The following is a 25,867-nucleotide window of genomic DNA, read 5'->3' as shown; positions in this document are numbered from 1 at the left end:
AGATTCTGAGGGATAAACCCTCCAAAATGCCACAAAAAGACTTGCAAGTTATCCTTTTTCTCTAATAAACTTATTTATAGATGAACTTTCTCTATCATTCCAAAGTCTTAAAAAAATCTTTAAAAAAAAAGGGGGGGAAAAAGCAAACAAACGAATCCCAGAAATGGAGGAGGGAGGGGATGAGAATCAAAACATGAATTTTATACGGCCTTACTTGGGGTGAAGATAAAGTGAAGACTTCTACAAAATGACGAAACCAAGACTCATGAACTGAGGGTCACGGCTGAGAGTGCACTATTAGGGCCTATACAAGGATTGGTGGACAACAGCAGCTCAAGTTAGCACCAACAGGACGGCCTCGTCTTCTGGGATGGCCGGCACGCTTAATATAATACTTTCTGGAAGGCTGGTAGTGAAGAAACCAAGACTGCCAGACTGCCAGTGTTACGGTATTTTTTTTTTTTTTTTTTTGTGTGTGTGTGTGTGTGTGTCTTAAGAACACAAATATGCAAAATTTGTCGATTTGGATATTTAGGGTAAGTTGTTATGGTCGACCAAAAAAATTGGCATGAAAAATCAAACTTGGAGCTTTGCTCAAAACTTGACTGTTCGTTTTTGCAGAGTATCTGCAGTGCTTGTTAAATTCTTTGCATAATTTCCTTTCTGGAAATATACTAGGCCACCCTTTTGAATAGTTATCATCATTTACTGTTAAAGATACAATGCAAAACAATGTCTAATTGATTTTCCCTCATTGAGTGATCCTGCGTGTGGCAAAATGGATTAATGTAGTCTAAATGTACACTGAGAATGTACAGAATGGACGAATTAAAGGAGGATTTCGTGATCCTAGCATTCTCTTTTTACGACATTTTTCAGTAGGCCTAGATATCCACGATAAAAGCTTATTCCCAAAATTTCAGCTGAGTCCGATTTTGCGTTTGCGAGGTAGGCCTGTATTACACTGCTCCATAGACAATGTGTTGTAATTTCGTTCTGGTTAGACTGTCCCACAGTCTCGGTTCGGTCCGGCCTGGATAATGGAACGATACATAATAACATAATAGCCTACCAAAATATGCCATAGTCCTTCCCCCCCCCCCCCCCCGATTCTAAATACACAGCCCAAAACCAGTTCCTCTCTCTACACAAATTAGCTCAAATTGATGCCAATACACTGATCACACCTCCTATATTGAACGCTAAAATTCAGTGACCGCTCCCCACGCCGAGACTGTTCCGAAGTGTTAGAGATTTCACTTCCAAATATTCGTTCAACGAAGCCCGGTGATTCTGATGTCAATTACGAAAGCCCCGCCCCAGTTTCAATTCAAATATGGTAGCACAAAGCTATGCCGCGGGATGTGACGCAAGATCGGATGGGACACTTGAGAAAACAGGGGGATGAGGTTGTGGATCACGAAATGCCCTTTTAATTTAATAAATAGGGCCTACACATTAAATAAAAATAAATAAATAAATAAATACAAAAGAATGACAAGGAAAGACCTGAAAATGAATTAAAAAGAAATACACCCCCACACACCCCATCCCCACATAAAAACAAAACACACCCCCTAAATAAATACATAATTATTGTGAAGGTTGAAATGGCAAGGCTTGAAAATGTATTGGGATGAACGTATACGGAGGTGAAGTGTCCAGCTTCCACTTAAAATCGACCTTTCACCTTTTGACCTTTAAGGTCAGCTGAGTCAGACAACAAAAATAAAGGCAGGACTGTAGAAAGTGCCACACACATTCGTGAGGAAAAATCATTTAAAATAATGGATTAGACGGTTGTTTTGTTTTTTATTCAAGGCTATAATCAACAGTGATATGGATGGTTGAATCGATGTTCTTAAAAGCGTGAAATTTCCCCGTAAATGGTAAATAAACACGCTGTGTTTTTAAGCTTACTGTTTTACTGAAAAAACTAATTGCGTGACCAGGAAATAGCCCTGTCCGCTGGGTTAGATATTTCTCAAGAACCCCACGTCATCCAAGTTGAAGAGAGCACCATGGCTGCTGGACAGTGGGACTCGTATGTGAAATCAAATCTTTCAAAGGTAAGGAAAAAACTCAACCAGCATAGCATGGCCAGATAATTTTCAATCATTTTTCTAATTCTTGTTGTAATGTTAATTCTTCAATAATCTTACTATAAATAGGGGAATGTTGTATCTATGTATGTATGTATGCCTATAAAGGCTCCGTAAGTTTCCATCCAAATGTCGCCAAATTCATACGGGAGATCGATGAATATACGGGAACGTGTTTAAACTTTATTTGGTTGAAAACGGTCAAGAACTGGCTGCAAAAACAGTGAAAATATGGGTAAAAACGGGTTTTTTGTTATGAAAATCGGTTGTCAGCCTACGCGTCACTGCAGCTGCGTAATGCGCACTACGCCAATGGGCGCGAAAACGGCGCAAAGCTACGCGACTGCGAGCCAGAGACCAGTGGACATGATAATACGAAAGAAGGAAAAATAAAGGACAAAAAGGTACGTGGACGGGTCACAGGATTATGATAACGGGTAATGAGAGGACGTAATAAATACGGGAAAAAGATGTTTGTTGTATAAACAACATGAAGCGGTACTATAAAGAAAAATAAAATTAAAATGAGGACAAAAAAGTACGAGTAGGCCAACGGGTTAAAGTAACAAAATGAAACAGGAACGAAACAAAGAAGGAAAGAAACTAATCAGGAAATGTAAGAAAAAAGAAGCTAAAATAATGAGAACAGAATTAAATAAAAAACATGGAAATGGGAAATCACAAGCAGCAAATAAACAAAGAAGCTAAAGGGAAATGTAAGAAAGAACAGATTTAGAAAATAATGTGAACAAGGTTAAATAAATAAATAACATGGAAACGGAAAATCACAAGCTAAAGAAACTAAAAAAGAAAGTGTAAGAAGAGACAGGTTTAGAAAAATAAAATGCACCTTTTCAATGATTCTACCTGTTCAGTAATTATTCCTGTTATGGTGAACGCTCCCATCTAGCGGGGACCCGCGCGAAGCGCGGGTATCCCGCATGTGTTTATAATAGCTTAATTTAAAAACAGCTGAGGGCATTTTTAATTTTGATACATGGTGTGATAATCAATAACGGCCATATAGTTTGATCAGCTCGTAATCGGCAGGAATTGTTTTGGCTTTTAGTACCGTACTAGTACAACAAGTGAATACCTGTCCTAGAATATTTTCTCAATTTGAATTTTATCCATTCTAGGTATGACTGCTTTTACCGTAACATTTGCGAGAATTCCCGATCATGATATGTGCGCCATGTTTTTTAGGTTCCGCGATTGCCGATTACATATAGATGAGAGCAACTGGTAATTCCCAGCGATCTAGCGAACCTGTGCAGTATCGGGCTGCTATTCAATTGCGTGGTGCATGGGTTACGTGTATTTTCAATGTAAAATGCCTATACGGTGATCCACCCAAAATAAAAAAATCACTGTATAGATCCCTGTACTATTTTAGTACCGGTACTCTGTGCCGAAAAGTAGACCCATGTTAATAGGTCTGTCACACTACGACGGACTGGATCAACGTACATCACCGAATACAAAAATATTTTATTCGGTGGAAAAATCACCAGTCCGGCAGAAGATTCGGTGGGATTTTGAGTCCGATTCCGTTCGTCTCTCTATGCGTTGTGGCGCTAATAATCCTGCAGGCGTCTTATATCCGATCGTTCAACGTCCGACAAATGACCGGATTTGGGGTCCGATTCCGTTCGTTTCTCTATGCGTTGTGGCCGCTAATAATCCTGCAGGCGTCTTATATTCGATCGTTCAACGTCCGACAAATGACCGGATTTGGGGCGGCCGATTCCCGCCCGTTCGTCTCTCTATGCGCTGTGGCCGCTAATAATCCTGCAGGCGTTTTATATTCAATCGTTCAACGTCCGACAAATGACCGGCGAATCCGTGGCCAACAGGGACGTCCACCCTATCAGAAAAGTGGGGGAGGAGAGGGTGTTTGAGAGGGTTTTTTGACCACTTAGAGGCAGTGACGTAGCAAGCACTTTTTCAGAGGGTGAACAAAGTGGGGAAAGACAACTTTAAGGGGAAAACTTTGACGAAAATGGTCAAATATTGGCTAATAAGTACAAAAGGGCTACAAATCTGATATATCAGGGCAACCAGCGTCCGGGGGAAATAGAGGTGAGAAACCTTTGGACAATGAAGGCCCAATTGAAGCCATTTGTCATTTTTTGGATCAATTTTAGCACTATTATTGGGTACTATTTTAGTTTGAAACAGCCGCAAATTGGTGAAACGAAAGCCTAATTGAAGCCATTGAAAAGTTTTCACCATTATTGTATAATATAAACAATTGTTTTAAAAATAACACGTGCATGTCCATAGCAGAAGCAAAAAGGAAGACTTGTCCATTTTTCAAAATGAAGGTCATTGAAGCCATATGCATGGGGACTGTAGGGCCTATTTACATTATTAGGCCTAGGCCTATTGTGTAAAAATTTAATTTTAAAAATGGAAAATTGTTTTTGGTGCATCATTTTTACACTATTATTGCCTTAAACAAATAAGTTATAGTTTACATTATTAGGCCTAGGCCTATTATTATGCAGCACCATACGAACAGTCCAGGGGTAGCGCTAGGTCGCTTTTTGGGGTCCCGGACCCACCAAAATAGAGTTCGGACCCCCTGTTTTTCAATTTTCTGCAAGTTCAGGGGTCCCTGCAGACCCCCGGTTTTTCAATCTAGCGCTATTGCAGACATACTATTTATGCTACATTTGTGCAACTCGGACTCACCAAACTCTACTCCGGACCCCCTACTTTTTAATTTTCTGCAAGTTCGGGGGTCCCTGTGGACACTGGAGTGTTTAGTTCTAGCGCTACCCCTGACGAACACACATCGGATAAATACCGAACATGTGTATTCGGTATACTCCGTTTCAAGTTTTGTGCATGCACAAAACTTGCCGACGAATTTAACGAACATCACCTAACACGAAACGCATTTGGCGGATGATAGCAGGACATAAATAGAACATAAAACGATCATTGACGAACAACAACGGATTCACTAAAATACCATCCGTTTCTTGTACGGAAGACCTATTCGGTGTAGTGTGACAGGCGCATAAGACTGATATAGAGCATAGTGGCAATCTTTTTGTTTTAGACCACCCGAGCTATATATGTAATATAAGGTTAAAATTCTGACTTTATCAAATTAAACTTTCGCATCAAGGTTAAACATGTTCTTAGCTAGGCATGATCGCAAAATTTTCAAGTAGTTCATATGGAAATTATTTTGTTTAAAAAGGTACGGTAATTATAAAAAAAAATGAGAGGTCAACGATGTCTGTAGTAGGTCAAAAATCATCAAAGTTATGGGCAAATGTCTGTTTTTAAAGAACTGCATTTTTCTGCGGCCATCATTGACAGGGTTCGAATTCAGTCAATTTTTTTGCATAGCTGTTTGTGCAATGCAAAACACATGTTTGTATAGCAGTTTCCAAATTTTGCATAGCAGTTATTTTTGCGATACAATATTTGTATTTGCGTAGCGAATCTACAACTTCTGTCATTGTCATCAAATCTCGGCTATAAAGCCCCAGACGATCACATGTCACGCTCGAGGGCAGAGTTTGAGGGCAATTAGCAAATATAATTATATGCACGAGTCGAAGCAGGATCATAGCATTTGAAAAAAGGGTAGGCCTATACTTTTACCGCGAGGAATGAGCATTGAAAAATAATGTTGCAATTTTGCAAACCTGGTAAAGTCGCTCGCTCGCTCCATGACCATAAAGAACAGCAAAAATACCACAGATGAAAAAAAACCTTCAAAAACGAGAAAACCAGATTAGGTCTTCAGTAAACTTTTCACCTAATTTTTGTTCAACATTATCTTGACATTATATTGCAAGCTTCCGAAGGTCGCTGATCTTATGGTTTTGGTAACTACCTTCACCAAGAACATGTGTTATGATTTTGTGTATAGTTAGTGCGCGCAATGGCGACAATGCCGCGACATTCTCTCGCATAATTTGGGGAGTGCGCTTGTAAAAATAAGCATGACATAAGCAATCAACCACGACAGATTCCGCAATATGGTACCCAACATTGGTCTGTCTTATTTTTGCAACGGAATACAGCATAATTATCTTAGATGTAACGAGAATGATACCGACTGCGTGATGTTTTTGATTTTCGGGGAATTCCAGATCATCCAGATGTGTTTTGAGGTAAATGCGACGTGTCACGGAATTTGGCTCGCAAATAGCGATGCATTGGAGGACTTTTGAGGCAAATGCGATGTTAAATTTAGCTCAAATTTATGTATAGCACTTTTAGCGATGCATTTTGGAAAAGTGCATATAGGGTCAATACGCCTATTCTCGGTCACACGCCTATTCTCGGTCAGTTAGCGTATTGAACAAGCGCTGACGATCGGTGCTTTAATTTCAGCCGTGTCTTCGAATCGAATCATTTAGCCGCACCGGTGCTGCAGGTTTTGGTGACTTTTTGATATCAGGGCAGCACAGTTCACCTCAAATGATAGATTTTGAGATGGTATGGTGACCTGAAATATCGGCATTTAAAAAAAAATAATGACGTCATTTAAGAGGTGATATTGTAATATAATCAGTGGTGCGAAATTGTACATGCATTTTAAAGCTGTAATTTTAACAAGTTGATCCATCTGCATTGTAAATAACACCATAGCAAATGATTGGTGTTGTGTTTATGTAAATTCCCATAGAAACAGGGGTGTTCGAGAATAGGCATACGAATTCCGTTGGCATTCCTATTCTCGGTCAGTGTTCCCTAGTATGAGCTATGTTGACATTGTTGTTGCCATGTGTCCTACAAATGATCATGCATGAGCACATGAGAAGTGTTGCATTTTGCTCTGCAGGCCTATAGCTATTTGTCGAATACAAATGAGCGAGGAGAAATTATTTGTGACCGCCCGCCCCTCCCCTCCTCTACCCCTTACCCATCCCCTATCCTGTCGTATTTTTGAGCTTTTTCGGTCGGAAAAATTGGGTCAACAATGTCACATTTCTGTCGGCAAAAATGGTTCCTGCCCTGGTCCGAGAAAGGCGCTATAACTGACTTGCGCAGATAACATACACTATCTCCTCGGGCCTACACGTGCTATTAGCGCAATTTTGTCATTACTTTATATACATGTTAGCTCAAATAGCACCGCTATTTTCATGGGTGTGCTATTTGTGCAATTGACAGTGTTATTTTTTGAGGACTTAGAAAAAAACCATTAGGGACATTAAAAATAGCTTTAAATGTTAATATATTATTAGCGCAGTTATCATGGTTATGCTATTTTTGAGTTCTCCTATTACTTGGAGGGGTGTTATTAGCGCTGTTGTGCTATTCTTATGGTTAGACCGTATAGCGTGCTATTAGCGCTATGGTGCTATTCTTAAAATGGTTAGGCCTTATAGCGCGTTATTATCGCAATAATGTTATTTTTGAATTCTTTTACACTTGGAGGGGTGCTATTAGCGCTATTGTGCTATTCTTAAAATGACTTAGACCTTATAGCGTGCTATTAGCGCTATTGTGCTATTCTTCAAGGGGGCACAACACTAAATCCTTCCGCATTTAGTGTAACCTTGTATAGTTCGTTAAAACTAGCGCCTGAGCCAAATGTATCAGCCTCTCGTGGGTACTAAATTCAAGTGAATCGTGCTTGTTTTTATGGGAACAACAGAGTAGGACCTCAACATTAAAAATCTATTCAAAAAATGTTTCAAATCGATTGTGAATTAGTGACAGGCTGTCGGAATAATATCAAGGCGGAACTGGTAAGGAGGCTAAATTGTCGGCTGAAATTTGTGAGGCGCTGTTTAGGTGCCCGTAGCGCAAAAATTTGACTTTCATCGCTTGGATGCTAAATTGGTCAATTTGGCGCCCCTAAGGTATGTTGCCCCCCGTGAAGTTACGCCACTGATCGATCTGCAGTGGTATTGAAACCAAAATTAATTCATTTTCATCAGTAAAACGTGAGTTTTGGTGATTTGTATGTCCCCTACCCCTTAATAGTGTTATTATTTTATGTTGCTACACATGGAAGTTAACCCTTTTTTCACATTTTATGTCTATCTACCTGGCAACTAATGGTTTTTAAAATTGCTTTTAAAATTGCTTTTAAAATAATTACTAGAAAGTTAGAACAACCAATTAGCTACATATTGATACCAATATGAATTCATTTCATCAGCAAAACTTGAGTTTTTCGTGATTTGTACTTTGTATGTCCCCTACCCTTAATATTGTCATATTTTACGTTGTTAGATATGGAATATTAACATATTTCTCATATATTATGTTTAACTACCTGACAACTAATGGTTTAAATACTTTTGAAATAATGCTAGAAAATGAGAACAATCAAATAGCTACATATTGATACCAAAATGAATTCATTTTCATCCGCAAAACTTGAGTTTTGGTGATTTGAATGTCCCCTATCCCTTAATATTGTCATATTTTACGCTGTTATACATGGAATATTAACATTTTCGTATATTTTATGTCTATCTAGCTGACAACTAATGGTTTAATTGCTTTTAAAATAATACTAGAAAGTTGGAACTATCAATTAGCTACATATTGTTACCAAAATGAATTCATTTTCATCAGTAAGACCTGTGTTTTGGTGATTTGTATGTCCCCTTACCCCTTAATATTGTCATATTTTACGCTTCTACACTTGAAAAATTGATATTTTTTTACAACTAATGGTCATTTTGCTTTAAAAGATTACAAGAACCAAATAGCTATGTATTGATGCCAAAATGAATAAATTATAATGAATAAACATCGAGTTATGTTGGATTGTACGTCCCCTACCCCTTAATAGTGTCATATTCTACACCGTTACACATTGGAAAATTAACATTTTTCACACTTTATGTAGACCTGATGGTTTTTCTGTTAAAAATAATACTGGAAAGTTAAAACAATCAATTAGCTACATGTTGATACCAAAATGAATTCATTATTATGAGTAAAGGTTGAGTTATGGTGGTTTTTTATTTCCCCTAACCCTTAATAATAACATATTTGACATGGCTATACATGAAAAATTAACCTTTTCTCACATTTTATGTCTATCTACCTGACAAATACTGTTTGTTTTGCTTTAAAATAATACTAAAACATTTGAACAATCATTTAGCTACATATTAATTCCAAAATGAATTCATTATCATGAGATGAAGTTGAGTTATGATGGTTTATATTTCCCCTACCCCTTAATATTGTTACACAGCGCTAATATGTGGAAAAGTAACTATTTTTTACATTTTCAGTCTATTTTCCTGACAAGCAGTGGTTGATCTCACCCTCACATATTAATATTCAAAATATTACATGAATGGTAACTTACCAAACAAATTTTGTTAATGGAACTTATATAGTTCAGCTGAGCGACATATTAAGACACGTAAACCACCCACCCCCGCACCCTATACACACCCCCCCCCACACCCACCCCCACACCCACATACACCCCCACCCCAAACCTACACAACACAAACCAACATGCACGCAAACATGCATTTATATAAATATTTGAACCAGAACATCAATGTTTGCCTAGATATGCTTGATATTAAAAACAAAATTAAAAAATGGAGCTTAATTACTTTTGAAAATAGAAATTGGCACAATAGTAAAATTTGAAGCCAGTGCCATAAAAACACCCACCCTACGCATTGTTGTGAAAAATCTGTTTTCCACTAGTGTATGGACTGGCCACTTCCAATCAGGATCTAATGAAACCTAGGTTTGCTTTCAAATAATACTAGAAAGTTAGAACAATCAATTAGCTACATAGTCATATAAATTAAATTCATTATTATAAGTAAAAGTTGAGTTATGGGAATTTATATCTCCCCTACCCCTTAATTTTGCCCTATTTTTTGTGATTATACGTCCATATATAAAATGACCTGTAAAAAAGTGTTACCACAATTTGAGACCACTACCTACTTAGCAGTGATCTAGAGGGTCCATACTAACTACCTATGGTGTCAAACCTTGTATGTAGTGGGGGTGAACGAACTCCTTATTTAGGGCCTTGTGTGATCTTGCTCCTGGACTAGTCGGGCGTGCCACCGCATTCGATGTGCGCCCCACAAAATAGGACCACCTCGGACCCCGATCGGATGGTTCAAAATTTTTGCCAATAAACCGCTTTTGAAAGGATCGCTCCTTGTCAATATATATGAGAATACTGCACACGTATTTTATTATGGGTTTAAGTTATCAAAACCGCATCATACCGATCAACCAGGCTTCCAAAAGAGAATGACCGAGAATAGGTATAGAAAAACTATACGGTGACCGAGAATAGGAGTTTAGTGACCGAGAATAGGAGTTGTCGCCAACTTTGACCTTTTGACCTTATACTTCCAATACAAGTTCAATGGAAGATGTAATGCAGGGTATGTTAAACGGGGTGTTGTGTGGAATGCACGTTCCCATATAGCTAACTTTTATAATCATTTACGCAAGAAATAGAGCGGGTTGTTTCTTAAGTGACCGAGAATAGGCGTATTTACCCTAATAGCAGTTGATGGAAATTTCACCGCAAAATGCGATGCGATACCATCGAATTCGACCGCTGATCATTGACAATGCCTTGCAATGACTTACTGTACAAAAAGGCAAATGCATCATTTTTCATCATGGCGATACATTTTACACAAAGGTGATTTTGATGAAAATCTAACTATCACTGCATGATGACTTCTGTATCAAGGATAAAGTACCAGCAATGTTTAGACTATGTCTCCAAGTTACTGGTGTCCAAATTTCAAAATTTTGTATTTCCCTATGGGGATTACACAGTTAAAGTCTTAATGTACGATCTTTTTTCAGAATATACCTGGGTATAATCAGAAATAATGGCACCAAAGTGTGATAAAAGTGTCAAAATTACAAACAGTGTTCAGAAATTTTAATTGTTGTCTTAATGTAAGCAAAACATATCTAAATTCAAGAAAAAATAAAAAAAATACTTCAGTAATATTACTAAATATATTTTTTCAACTGGTTTATTGGCAAAAGTAGTCCAAAATCTTCAGAAATATAACACAAAAGACCCATGACATTCCTTGTTATATTTTGACAAAATTATGCAAATATGTAATTCTTTGAGTTTTAATTAATTACTTAGACACTAAACTAAAATAGTCATGTAGAATTTTTCACATTGAAACAAAGTTTTGGAAAAAAAATTTTTTTTTTCATTTAAACACCTAAAAATTCGTGGAAATCAGGAACAAAAGTTTTTATTTGTCAAAAGAGACATGTCATGAATTATTTTCTGTTTAAGTTTATATCATGCAATATGATGTGCAAAAACTGTGTTGAAGTTTTTAGCATCACATTGTTCTTCAAATTGATGTAAGGATCTATCTAAGTAGTGCTATTGTGTAACACTCCTGACACTGTACACTACTTGTATGGCCTGAAATATTTTATAAACTACATTTTCTAAAACAGTCTTTGTAATTTTTTGTTGACAACATCTATGGCCCTCTCAAAAAAGGCACAGAATTTAGGTGATTTATGTTCATTTTTGTTTTTCGAGCCCAGCTTGCATGTTTTTGTAACACTCCTGACACTTTGCTACAGTAACTGTATAGCCTCAAATATATAAATTTGCAAATCACATTTTCTAAAGTAGTTTTTATAATTTTTTGGTGACACTATCTATGGCTATCTCAAAAAGGGGCAAAAAATTGAATTGCATTAATTCAATTTTATTGTTGAGCCTATATTACTTACAATTGATTGTCAGGAGTGTAACATTTTGGTCGAGCTATGAAAACCATGTTTTTATGTACATATTTCTTGAATATGAAGGTCTTTACATCATGATTGCAGCACTTTGGTTTCAGGAGTATATTTTCAGGGCTAAAAGAACACCAACAGACTGGTAATTTCTTCAGAAATTTGAATTATTGTCAATTAATTCTGTGTAACACTCCTGACATTGACTATTTAGATAGCTGTAGCAAACATGTTCAAGCAATGGCAAATATTTTTCTTGTTGTTAAGTTCCTATCCCAATGCACTAATAAAATAAAAAGTAATGTATGAATATTGCCAACTTGGTGTATGAAAAAAATCAAGTTGAATTCTGATGTAACACTCCTGACGAGACGGAATTTCTCTTTTCAACCCGCTCTAAAAAGAAAACGGTTTTGATATCATGCAAGTTTAATTTTTTCCAAGTTTGGCCCAAATGTTGCTTTTACTTTAAACAGACTGAAATAGATTATTACTGTCATCACAACCTTACAATGCTACACAATCTGGCGAGAAGTGATTTTTGGAACATATTTTATTTTTCGCACCATGTAGTCTTCACATGTTCCTAAGTAGACTATTAGCGACTAATATGAAAGAATTTGGTACTTAATAATAGCAGACACTTCACAAAATGCCATGAAAACCCATGCAACACTTTGCAACTTGTATATTTTTTACAGTGCATGATTTTAAAACAAGTACCTCTTTTCTTGTCACACTAAAGTGTAACACTCCTGACCATATGGGGAAGAAAATTGGGCATACTATTTTTTACATGACAGCTATGACACTACAAATTGCTGTGGTTAAAGAGAAAATCATAACACACTTTTTAAAAGATGAATTTCTTTGCTGGTCTTTTTCATTTGCATAGCAGGCATCAAAAACCAAACGGTGCCATTATTTTTGACTTTACCCACCTTTATTTTTTTCAAAACCGATTTTTTGGCATATTTGTAATTAAGGCTGGCATTTTCGGCGGGTAAACGGGTACCCGCCGAGATTACATTACCGGCAGGAAATACCCTTACTGGTACCAAATTCAAAAAAATTCAATGCATTTTGAAATCATTAATAGAGTATGACATGAATACAAATTATCAATTTTCATATTAAAAATACAAAACATCTTGAAATTTTTTTATAATTTTTTTTAGGTCAACCATGAATGATCCTAGCATTTAGGTCTAGGTCCACCGACACTACAAAACCGAAAAAAAAATTACCCGAAAATGCCAGGCCTATTTGTAATACTTACACATGTTCCAACTTAAATCTATGAGGAAACTGTCAAATTCGCCCTATTTGTAGTAAAACGGGATGATTTTCTGTTGGTCCAACAATACCAACAAATTATCATAATTTTTAGATTATGATAATATGTCGGAACGACTCGCAAATCGTAGTCTCCTACAAAACCAGTTTGGTTACGCTCTCTCCACATGTGGAGGGAGCGTAACCAAACTGGATGCGTAGGAGACTAAATCTGAGGCCGCACTCGCCGTCCTGGTCCAAATAGTGCGAGATATTTCGAGTGATAGAGGTGAAGTTTATGATGTTGTTTCTTTGCAAATTCCCAATGTTTTTTTCGCGTCCAAATGTATTGGGAGCTTTCATAATGATTGCATATTATTATTATGGAAGAAAAAAAGAAAAATCTAAAAATTTTAAAAGATCGTATATTAAGGCTTTAAACCATTTACTGTGGTCGCAACTTTTTGAGTTGCACGTCGCTCTCTATAATAAGCAATGTGGACATGCATATCTTAGCTATACAAACATACCTTTTATTTCGTTGAACAAGCTTTATTTTGTTCCAAAATCCATGTTTTTATCGCAATTTTTGACGTAAAATAGCTGAAGCCTAAGGCAAAACCGGTAATGCAAACTCCAAAACTTTTTGCGTAGCACGAGCGCTTGATGTACGTATTGACGGTGATTTATGCCCGCGTATTAAGCCTTTTCAAACGCGTTTGACAGTATTTTACTGCATGACGCAATTTTGCATTTATTCAAGATGGCTTAATTTCTCTTCACCTTCAAACATACTCCATGTACATTTTGTACATATCTCTATTTCATTCTGGTAAAGATCGTTAATCTCTCGTCACATATTGTTTATTTCCTAGTATCGACACAAAGACAAAACCCAGAAGGATGTTCTGTTGGTATTCAAGTCTTTCAGAGATCTCAGACCCAAGATGGATACATATAGTAAGCTTTTAATATCTATTCATTTAGGATTTTAAAAAGTGCTTAGATATGTCTCAATGCTTGCAAAAATGTTAAATCCAATGCTGAATAGGGTGCACAACTTAAGTTCCCCCTAAATTCATTTTAAAATAAATCAAAAAATATTTGACGAAATGCAAATGTGTAAAAAGATGTGTACTGTGTAGGCTTATTTGTTTACACATATGGACCAAATTATAGCATCACACGTCATTGCGTTCAGTCACAATGGTTCATTATGTAAAATAGAGACCGTTTAAAACAGTGCTAAAAGTTGCATCTGAGTCAACTCTCAAACAATACAGTAGGCCAGGTCTATTCATGTGTTTGTTTAAAAGAAAACCTGACTGCTATGGACTCGGGTACAACTTTTAAAATGGCCTCTTTTCTTATTACTCAATTAACCATTGTGACTGAACGATATGATGTGTGATGCTACAAATTGGTCCACAGGGGTAAAACAAACAGGGCTATATCTTTTTACATTTTCACATTTCGTAAAATATTTTTCGACTTATTTTAAAAAGTATTAATTAAAGGGGAACTTATATAAGTTGTAGACCCTATATTTCTCCCACTAGTTTTATTTTTTTTTCCCGCAAGTTCTAAATATTCAAACCTTGTAAATGTACATGATGCAATATTTTCACTAATTTAAAGTGTTAATCATACAATTCTTCCCACAAAATGCTTTTGAAACAAAGTTCTGTAACCACTCGGGTATAAGCCCACCCCATGGGCAATTTTACTTCAAAAATGGGGTGGGCATATAACCAGGGGCTAGTTGAATTTTAAAATAAGAACAATCTGCCCCATTTCAATATGCTCGATGTACAAATGTACCAGCAATTTGTATCATCTACATGCATGTATGTCAAATTTTTTCAAAATTATAAGTATGGAATGTTAATATTTAACTGATATTTATTTTATATTTGTTCTTAAATGTGAAATAAAAGCATTGATATGATAAAAGAACTAAGCCAACATTACTACTGAGCTTATCCGAGTGCACCCTTGTACTCAGAATGGTCAGAATTATTAAGAAAAAATTGGGGAAACTAAATTGGCCAATTTTGAGGGACAAATGTGCATGCGGCAAAACAAAAGTGTGTTGTAAATCTGTGGTTACAGACACTCTGTATTGCAAGTTATTACCTGTTGGCATGTTTGTTCATTGGCACTTTTTCTTCATCGGGATATTGCTAGCAACATTTATCGCGATAAACGATAATGGCGATAATGGGTGCAGCTTCAAAATCCTTTATTTAACCAATTTTTTCCTTTAAAAACTGTGAAAAATAGTTCTTTTTATGAGCTGTTATTTATGTCAAGATTTTGCCAATTTGCCAAAAATATGTGTATTGGTATCCTCATTGCATCTACACAATTTAAGCTGTAATGGTTGCTGATCTGCGATGTTGAAGACAGGCAAATTTGGCTGACTATTCACTTTTAATGTGTCATCAAATTTCGTATATTTGAAGACACATTTTTATCAAAATATCGCTGACTGTCATACCATTATTGTGATCGCGATAAGGCCATCTTAATTTAATAATTTGTCTCAAAGCCCTTTTCAATTTGAACACCTGTATGCAGAATGCAGTTTTTTTAAGGTATTGTTTTTCCTTTAATATTTTTTTTATCTGTGGGATGAGCTTTTTGACAAGAATAGACCATCTTTTCATCTCTGAAGGAGGTTTCACTGTGGTCAACATCAAGAATTTTATTGAGATTTACGATTTAGGCTATTTTGATGTCTGACGATGTCAGATGTGATATTTTTGTGTGTAGATTTGGAAAACAAAACGTGTAAAAAGCAGGCGATTTTACTAATGCGCGCGGGGGCTTTGAGACGAACTATTAAATTAAGATGGCCTAATGAAAACTTATCACAATAAACAATATTAACATTATTGTGAACATGCCTATTACCGGTCTCATTTCATTTTAATCATGCAGCATTCAATGATGGAAGTAGGAGAGAGTTACTGTGCATAGAAGGAACCATTCCTGTATATTACAAAGGTAACCACAAATATTCAATAATGAGAAAACATGCATTTTCCTTTAAAAGGAACCCTGCCAGAGCAGTTCTTTGGGGTGAACCAAACCTGCCTGGTTATCAAATTAATCAGTGACAGTATCTGGATTTGACAGGTGCTAATTGATGCAACAACATTAAAATATCAATTAGTACCTGTCAAATTCAGATATAACCTTGTCACTGATTAATTTGATAACCAGGCAGGTTTGGTTCACCCCAGAAGAAATGCTCTGGTGGGGCTTCCTCTTTAAGGCACTTCTAAACAGTGTGCATTCCAACATAATTAAGCAATACATACATTGGACAACATCATCAAAAGCACCAGGATCCCAGGTTAAGGTGTCACATGTCCCAGTTCATGTTGACATATGTAGCACATTCCACAGGCACCATTTGGTATCCTTAGCCCTGGGCACTAAAACCCCTAGCTACGCCATTATATTTCAGTGATATGAGTACAGACCAGTGGTAAGGTTGCTACTCACATTACTCAATCCCTCAGATTTTGTTTGAACAGTTTATGACGAAATTTAAAATTTAAAAACTGATTTAGGTGCAAATAACTCCTATTGTATCTATGTGTAGTTATCATACTACAATGCAACAACTGTGAGGCGGAGGCCTATATATGATCAAGCCAGGAAGGGATCAAATAAACCTCTCCAAAACCAAAGCACAGGTAGTGGGACACAACAAGTCTCAAGTAGTAAACAAAATCACCCAAGACTGTATTATGTCCAATTATAATTTGGTTCACCTGAAGTTTGGTAGTGACATACGTGCGTATTTCGCTTGCCGCAGTATTGAATCGTGTGTAAAGTTAAACGCAATGAGTGTACACACAGTGTACAAGGGTGATTTGTCGGCACGCTTGCGGCGCAAACACGAAAAAGCATTGACGTCACTACCAAACTTGAGGTGAACCAAATTATAGTAGAGCACTTAAATGAATAAATTGACCAAGCGATAATTATAAATGGGCATACAACACAGATTTTTTTGCATTTTGGAACTTCTGAGACACACAAACCATTAAAAACCCTGGTAAACTATAAAGGGAAAATTCAGTGTTCCTCAAAAATACTGCTGTGTATAGCTTGGCACTTTCAAAAGTATAGTCCAATTTAGGGGGGTTATTTATTTTCTCTCGTAAACTGCATCCAGACACGGATATACAATGTTCATGTATATTTTGCCTAGCAGCCTGTAGACTGATATTTGACTTGTGTCATTTTTGATATTTGCTTAAAAAGTTACCCTTTTCATAGTATTTTTTAGCGGTTAAGGAGCATGTAACACCATCACAGCATCTTCATTCAGTGTAGTATTTATGTGACCGGATGATTGTAAACACTACGCTGAATGATGACGCAGTGATGGTGTTGCAAGCTACGTCACTGCTAAACAAAGACCGTGCAAAAGGTAACTTTGTAATCAAACATATTTGCCTCGCTTTATGGTAATTTTCCCACTATTTATTCTACCTCCAGGCAACACATACAACATACCAGTGTGCATATGGTTGATGGACACACATCCGGACAATCCGCCATTATGTTTTGTCAAACCTACGCCTGATATGTTGATCAAGCCATCTAAATATGTGGATGCTAACGGACGTATATATCTACCATACCTACACGATTGGAAATATGTAAGTATTATCATTGTCACAGACTACCACTTAATCTAATCACAAACAGTCCCTGTGCTTTGTATGCTGTGAATCCATGCATATTCATGAAGGCCTGATATGTTGATCAAGCCATCTATGTAGACGCTAACGGACGTATATATCTACCATACCTACATGATTGGAAATATGTAAGTATTATCATTATCACAGACAGGGTCTTAGCTAGAAATTGAGGGTTGCCCGTCATTTGAATAAATTTGCCTGTCCTAATTTGACCTTTAAAATATTTACCAGACATCTATAGTCCATTGGGGGTTCAAAGAGTTCAAATATGTGCTGATATGGCCTTGTTCTACAAATTGGGTCTACTAAAAAGGGCAATTAGCTTTTCAAAACATACAATTTATGATATAGCATCTGTCAAAGGCATTAATTTTGCCCGTCCCAGGAGCAAACTGGCCGTCTAAAATGACGGCCAGCCGGGTGGCTAGCTAAGACCCTGGTCACAGACTACCACAGACAAATCACAAACAGTCCCTGTGCCTTGTATGCTGTGAATTCTTGCATATTCATGACCTACACGAATGGAAATATGTAAGTATTATCATTGTCACAGACTACCACAGACGAATCACAAGCAGTCCCTGTGCTTTGTATGCTGTGAATCCATGCATATTCATGAGGGCTGATCGTTTGATTGTGTGTGCCTTACAATCACCCAGGATTGCGTGCCTTTTGTGTACTGTAAAAGTGGAAATTTTTGCGTGATTAATTTTTTGTGATTTGCCAATTTCCAACTGTTTCATGTGTTTTTTAATTCGCTATTTTACGTTCCTTACATTGACCTAAAACACAAAAGGAATATATTCGCACATTGTTATTTTTGCGGTAGCAGGTTGGAACGCGAAAAATCATGAAAATAAATGTAGCGTGAAAATTTCCACTTTTACAGTATATGTGATCTTTGCGCCATATTAGATACGGGTTATGTGCATAGCAGTTTCGTCTGTTGATGTATGGATGTCTGTCGATGGAGGGTTTATGGATGACTGTCGAGGCTGACACTTTGACTGTGATTCGTCTATGGTAGTCTGTGATCATTGTACAGAGTGCATACATGTACACCCTCCTATGGAAGACATGACCTTAATCTTCCACACAGGGGGTGTAGATTTCAAATGGAGCCACCCATTCAGGTAACCCCATTTGAAATTCACACTCCCTGTGTGGGAGATCAGATTATGGTCATAGCTAGGGGATGTCTTGATTTCAACTAAAATAGCCCACTCCTCATACAGGATGAGTATTTATACTGCTAAGTATTTTTAAGACTTGTGTACAGTTAGGCCTAAAAAAAAATTGTTTGATTGGCGTAACATGAAAAAAAAAAAAAAAAAAAATTAGGGTAGGTCGGTTGGCAATTCTTTTTTTTAATTTAATTTTTTTTACACACATTTTAAGCTGAAAATCATGATTTTTCTCTTTTTTTTGAAATCTTAATCTTTTTTTATTTTTTTTATCCATTTTTTGCAAAAAAATAAGAAAAAAAGTCTAGAGTTGGGCCTATTTTTAGGGTCGGTCGGGTTACGCCAATCAAACAATTTTTTCTTTAGGCCTATAGTTACAGATCATTCATACCGATTCAACTGAATAGTCCAGTTTTACATTGTGTTTATTGCTTCTCTCCATTTGTAGGATCCAAGCAAGATAAACAGGCATCGCAATACCAAGGTTTACACATGCATGTGCACACGTGCACTGTACCGTATACACTCTGTGCATGTAAAAATAAAAGTTTATCCCATTTACAATCATCACTGCTAGGTCTGATGAAATAAATTAGTAAATTCACTGTTTGATGGGTAAAAATATGGCTTTAAAGCCATAATGTACGATTTCCGTCAAATTTTAATTTTGCTATTCTTTACCCGAAATGTTAAAATGTTAGTAGTAAACTGCTTGGAAGGTTTCAGTCCATTTTAAGCTGAAATAACAAGGTAAAGTGAAAGAAACCCCATGGGCTATTTTGTCTGTTTAACATGGAGTTCTATGGGGAATTAAAGTCATAATAGAGAGCTTGTGATTTCCAAGCGTACGCATCAAACGCCCGTGCATCGATCTATTCAAAATCACTCTCATGTGACAGGATTTGAATAGGTGCATGGGCGTATGATTTTTTCGTTTGGAAATCGCAAGCTCTCTGATATGACTTTATTTCAAAATTGCTCTGTTGAGCTACTAACACAACAAATTTGGCCGATTTCATTTAGCTAATATCATTATTTAACTTATATTATAAGATCGTACATTATGGCTTAAATTAAATTGTGAATATGTGTTTTATAGAAATAGTCAGAGAAACATAATGTTTTTGATCTGGATAATTTTATTCTAAGAAATGAGTAAATTGTATCTCCTTACACAAAGGTATTTTATTTTGGATAATCATACATGCTGTTTTTCGTTGAAGGATATAAATTCTCTCTATTCAGTATCGAAGTTACGTAATGTTACTATGTCAACGGGATCACGCGCTAGAGTAATGAACCACGATCGAAATGATCACCACATAAAGTATATGGCACTCGAAGGCATACTAAAGTAGCGTGATCCGGTAACCAAGAGAATTACGTAACCACTTCGATGCTGAATTAACTTCATGAATTGCAGTGGTGACTGCCCAGGGGTGATTTGTGCATGTAATTTTTTGTATGTGCATGTAACTTTTTTGAATGCATATAAGCTGAACTAACTACATGCATTAGTGCATGTAGGTTTTATTTTCTACTTTGAAGCCTGAAGATAAACTATGGTGCCTACAAAATAGCAACATTTTCCAAAATTTCTGATGTATTTCTTTATTTAGGAAACCGAAATTTCATGGGCTACAGTGTACATGTACCTGGATTCCCCATTGCACCCAGGCCAATTTAATTTTACTCAATACTAACAGTGGTTTAGATAAACACACAGAACGTTTCAATGTATAAGCTGTAATTTTCATGAGATTCATTTTTTGTGGTTTGCAGACATCTGCATGTAAAGGTGAATATAACAACGCTCAAAAATATATTAATGCTACAGAGTTACATTGTACTTTTCCCAAAACTTCAAAGTCGTGAAAATATCTGTAACAAAATTTTCCTATTTTTGTCTCCCCTGAACTTTTTCATTTAGAGACTATGTGTTGATTAAAGATTCATAAAAATAATAGATGCCATTCCAAAAGTATCACTATAGTGAACTCAAATTTGGTACATGTGTAGCAGTGATCATTGGGTGGGAACACTTACAGTGACATGATGTTTGAGGTCAAGGGTCATCTAGGGGTGGGTCATGAGGTTAATATGCCCAAATATTTGGTGTGATCAAGGAAAATCAGACTGAATTGGTACATATTCAATTTTCAGTTTTCTAAATTCTACATAATTGTATAAAGCATTTGCAAAGCTATATTTTGCAGAAAACTCCATTGAAATTGAACATATGGCTCAAAATAAGCTAAGGTGTCATAAAAGTGTAACACACAATTATTTTTCCAGCTCTTTTCTTTTGGTCTCCAACCAGGTTTAAATTATAGTATGCACATATATCGTTCATAATACACTAAAAGAAAGATAAGTTATTGACCATTTACTTCACAAATTTGATTTTCTAGCCCTTGCGTACGTTATATTTGACAGACACAATCGAGATGATTTTCTGCAATCAAATAAACACTTATAAAGTATTACATAAGGTATTTTGTGGTTATTTAGGTGTAGGACCTACAGCAACTGATTGTGGAAAAAAATGTGTCCAAATATTACAATAAGGAGGATAAATTGTTATAAATAAAATATGTGTGTCTGTCAAGCCATAACATACGCAAGATGTCTGTCAAATGTAACATACAGAATAATAATTTGGCAAAAAAACAGTAGTTCAAGATGGGAAATTGAATAAAGATCACATGCAGTTTATAAATCACATGTTTTAAAACACTTTTATAAACTCTAAACTATCATCATAATGTGAACATCAAGTGATTTTTATTTTTTTAAACGTATTGCGTATGTTACTTTTGACAGACACATACAAATCTTGCGTATGTTACTTATGCGTACAAATGTTTGACAGACAACACTTAACAATGGATTGTGTCATCAAAAAGCTTCTCCTCACAAAGTGATAGTGCCACAAAGCTAGGTGGAGCTAAATGCTATGTCATGTAGCATAATTAGCTGTATCACCCTAGTTTAGCAGGAATTACAGCACCGTCTTGCGTATGTTACTATTTGACAGACATTTCAAGAAAAATTTTAAAATTGTTATATGTTCAAAAAAGATGGCAGCCACTTACAAATTGATTATAATATGGAGAAATGAAGTTATTTACAATAGATTTACCCTTTAGTTTATGCTTCAAGTCTTTGTTTATAAAAACTGAGGGACTTCAAAATCAATCAAAAGTTTGACAGACAATAGTAACATACATAAAGGCAAACTTTTAAATCCTTTTTTTTGATCTGTTAACTTATAATTCATAATGCCTCTTTCTGTTTTTTTTTTGATTGGTTTACTGCACCATTTTGGGAAACAGGTCACATGAATTTCTATAAGGATCCATAAAAAATTAAAAGCTGTTGAAAAAGGCGTCTCTTGGCATGTTACAAATAAAAGTGTGAAAATAGGCATTTTTACAGCTATTTTTTATTTTTTTTTTTTATTTAGAGTGAAAGGATTTTACTTAAATTGTGTATGCTATGTCTTTACTACCTAAACTTGCCACTAAACTAGCAAATATTCCATTTCTATAATTATTATTTTTAAAAAAAGATGTCAAAATATATGGCTATAATATGACACCTTAGCATATTTTGAGCCATATACAGGCTGAGTCAAAAAGAAGTAAACTCATGTTTGAGGGGCTGTAACTCGAGATCTGTAAGGAATCTGCTAAAAATGAAAATACCACTGGAAAGAGCAAATTCTACACATCTAAATAAAAAAAAGAATTGTTGCAATTGCTCACAGCAAACTTAAGTTATACTCATTTGAATACAACCACCCATTTTTGTAGCTGCACACGGTTTCACTTCCCAAGTCGGGGCATACCTATTATATTGATTGGTAAGGCGCGATATTCAAATGCAAATAAAGTTCTGTGGCAGGTGTGGTTTAGAGCAATAATTCCTACATTAAGGGCTCTTTTCAATATGAATTTTATCTCATTGCACTACATTATAATATAACGGGCCAAATGACAACATGGCTCCACAATTTACCGCACGGGAGCGCACGTTTCTGTCGACGAAATATCATGAAACTAAGAGTCCCACTGAAGTTCAGCGTCTTTTTCGTCTCCAATTTCCTACAGCTAATCGGGTTTCATGTAAGGGAGCAGTATATAAGAATGTGAACAAGCTCAATATGCATGGGACACTAAGGAACAGGCAGCCGGAAGCTTCAGGCAGACCACGATCTGCTAGATCACAAGCGAACATTGCTAGAGTTAGACATGCGTTATAGCAAGACCCCGGGGTAAGACCAAAGATCAGCTCAATCCTTTACCCAACATTCCCCAATCAAGCTTCTGCCGGATTGTTCGTAAAGACTTGAATTGGTATGCCTACAAACTATAGTACCGTCATGGACTTTGTTGAATATTAATTAAAAGCAAAAGTTGTCTTTTCAACAATAAATCCTGTTAGCACTTTGCTGATTCGTCGAAATTTAAATAGATGAAAATCAACCAGCCGTGTACAGCTACAAAAATGGGTGGTTGTATTCAAATGAGTATAACTTTATTTTGCTGTGAGCAATTGCAACAATTCGTTTTTTTATTTAGACGTGTAGAATTTACTCTTTCCAGTGGTATTTTTATTTTTAGCAGGTTCCTTACAGATCTTGAGTTACAGCCCCTCAAACATGAGTTTACTTCTTTTTGACTCAGTCTGTAGTTCCAAAGATATGAGCAGTTGAAGTGATTCCAAAACAATAGGCAACAAGAGAAGTTTTATTTCCTTTGTTTGGCTATTCATTTCTGACTTCCGAATAGATCATAACCATTAACCAAGGTTAGACAAATACTTCCCATGGGAAGGATCAAGCGGGGTGTCAAGGACAATGGCTCTGATTGGGCAAATTCTTGGTGGTAAATAAACTTAAAAGTGTGGGAGATTATGTTAAAAACAACCAGAGGTCTCCAAGGTCATCTAGATGTCAAATTATAAATTATTCTGATTTGACTGAAACTTGGTGGAAATAACCATGAGGATGAGGAGAATCATTCAGAGCCTGAAATTGTACGTTATTTTGCGAAAATTTGCATTTATATATTGCACATGCATGTTGCAACATGCATAAGTGTAACAGACAGACCAAAGATAATTTATAGTCAGAGAGTACCACCATGTTGGATTTTGCAGTGGCAGACTTGACTCACGTGTGCTAACCTAATCCCACGGGCGTATACACAGCACACACGTAGAAGGGCGATTTGTCCATACGCTGGCGACTCAACCACGTAACTATAATGATTTGAATCTATCACAGGAAAATCCAACATGGTGTTACTCTCAACTTGAGACGAGACAAAATATAGCTAAAAAAGGGCTAGATGTTAGAGCTCAAATGACACGTTCAGAGCAATGGATTGCCTATACACAAAAATATCATTATTCAGACCTTATTTTTCACGGTAAATGCTTGGAACGCAGATATCAGTTAAACATGAAATGTTACACATTTACCGCATTTTGTAATACCAATTTTCCTTTTTCATATACAGCCTGCATCTGACCTGATAGGACTCATTCAGGTGATGTCAGCAGTGTTTGGTGAGAATTCACCTGTATTTGCCAGAGGATCACAGCCACCTCCTAGACCTACATACACACCAGGACAACCAATGGGGTACCCTGGACCAGCTAGACAACCCGCACCAGGTATACTATTTGTACTGGCATTAAACAAGCAGGCACTGTTAAAGCCATATTGTAACATTTTCTCACAAGCCCGCCCTCAATTTTTTTGTGCTAAAAACTTGAACACCATAGAAATTCCATGGGTTAATATTGGCATGGAAAAGTCATGTGAAAAAAGGACATTTATTTATTTATTTGGAAAATCTATAGAAGGGAAACCGTAAATATATTCTGCCAAATGAAATTACAAAAGGTAAGTTGTGAGTTAAGTTATTACCATACTGACACTAGTATAGTCCCTCTTTGGATTGCATTCGATTTGTATCCATTTTGAAATCATTTCAAATACATGTAGATTGTAGGTAGACTATGACAAAATTATAACTTTATAACATATTAAAAACATAAAAAACACAACCGTAAATGATCCTAGCATTTAGCTCTATAGTCTGTCAACTCAGAAGTACAAAGTTAATAGGCCTCGGAAACTGGAGGTATGAGAATAATTATTTGAGTACAATGCTTGTGTAAATGCTTCTGTGGTGTGTCAACTGCTGCACGATCTGTGCTTGCCAAGTGCACCACGCTTCACATGTTTTAACCCCCATGCCACCGATTTACTTTGTACTTCTGAATTGACGAACTATAGGTCTAGTGACACTCCAAAACTGGAAAAAATTTAATAAAAAACAAAACAAAACAAAAATCGAGTATAGTCCTACCCCCCAATGATAATGTTTCATCTAAATAAGGGATACTAGGGTACTAGAGTCAGCTAAAGCTAAATTTATATATGAGATAAGCTAGGAACTTTTTTTTTTTTTTTTTCCTAGGTTTCAATCCAGGTGCTATGCCTATGCCCATGCCTCAGCCATCTGGGCCTGGTAATCTCCCCTACCAGTATCCCCCAACAAGTAGTGGCTACCAACCCACTCCTAATTACCAATATCCTCCTACCCAATACCCCCAACAACAGCCCCCAAGATATCCTCCAGCGAGTCAACCCCAGGCTACGCCACCGTATCCTCCAAGCAGCGCTGCGGCTACGGAGACACCTGTTGCAAGTGCAGCTCACAAGCCCCTCCAGACACAAGTTAGCGTAGGGGACGAAGCCATCAGAGCGTCGCTACAGTCAGCTGTTGAGGAGAAGTTGAGACGGAAGATGAACGAAACGTTTGATCGATATCAGGTA

General features: G+C 36.5%; 1 protein-coding gene across 2 annotated transcripts in view; it reads left to right on the top strand.

Annotated features, from left to right (window-relative positions):
* The first annotated feature begins 1,707 nt into the window (after window positions 1-1,707).
* The window catches only part of LOC140138703 (tumor susceptibility gene 101 protein-like), a 35,971-nt gene continuing 11,811 nt past the window's right edge, over window positions 1,708-25,867 (top strand). Inside the window, exons 1-7 of one of the 2 annotated variants that reach the window (XM_072160453.1) lie at window positions 1,708-2,069; window positions 13,979-14,063; window positions 16,047-16,112; window positions 17,622-17,785; window positions 19,463-19,498; window positions 24,540-24,696; window positions 25,509-25,864. In XM_072160453.1, coding sequence (XP_072016554.1) covers window positions 2,022-2,069; window positions 13,979-14,063; window positions 16,047-16,112; window positions 17,622-17,785; window positions 19,463-19,498; window positions 24,540-24,696; window positions 25,509-25,864 — 912 coding nt within the window. In that variant the 5' untranslated portion in view covers window positions 1,708-2,021. The remainder of the gene's footprint in view (window positions 2,070-13,978; window positions 14,064-16,046; window positions 16,113-17,621; window positions 17,786-19,462; window positions 19,499-24,539; window positions 24,697-25,508; window positions 25,865-25,867) is intronic. The other variant, XM_072160454.1, reaches the window with a different exon arrangement.

The sequence above is a fragment of the Amphiura filiformis genome, chromosome 18 (assembly GCF_039555335.1).
Source record: "Amphiura filiformis chromosome 18, Afil_fr2py, whole genome shotgun sequence".
Classification (NCBI taxonomy): Eukaryota; Metazoa; Echinodermata; class Ophiuroidea; order Amphilepidida; family Amphiuridae; genus Amphiura; species Amphiura filiformis.
This window is presented reverse-complemented; position numbering and strand designations above follow the sequence as displayed.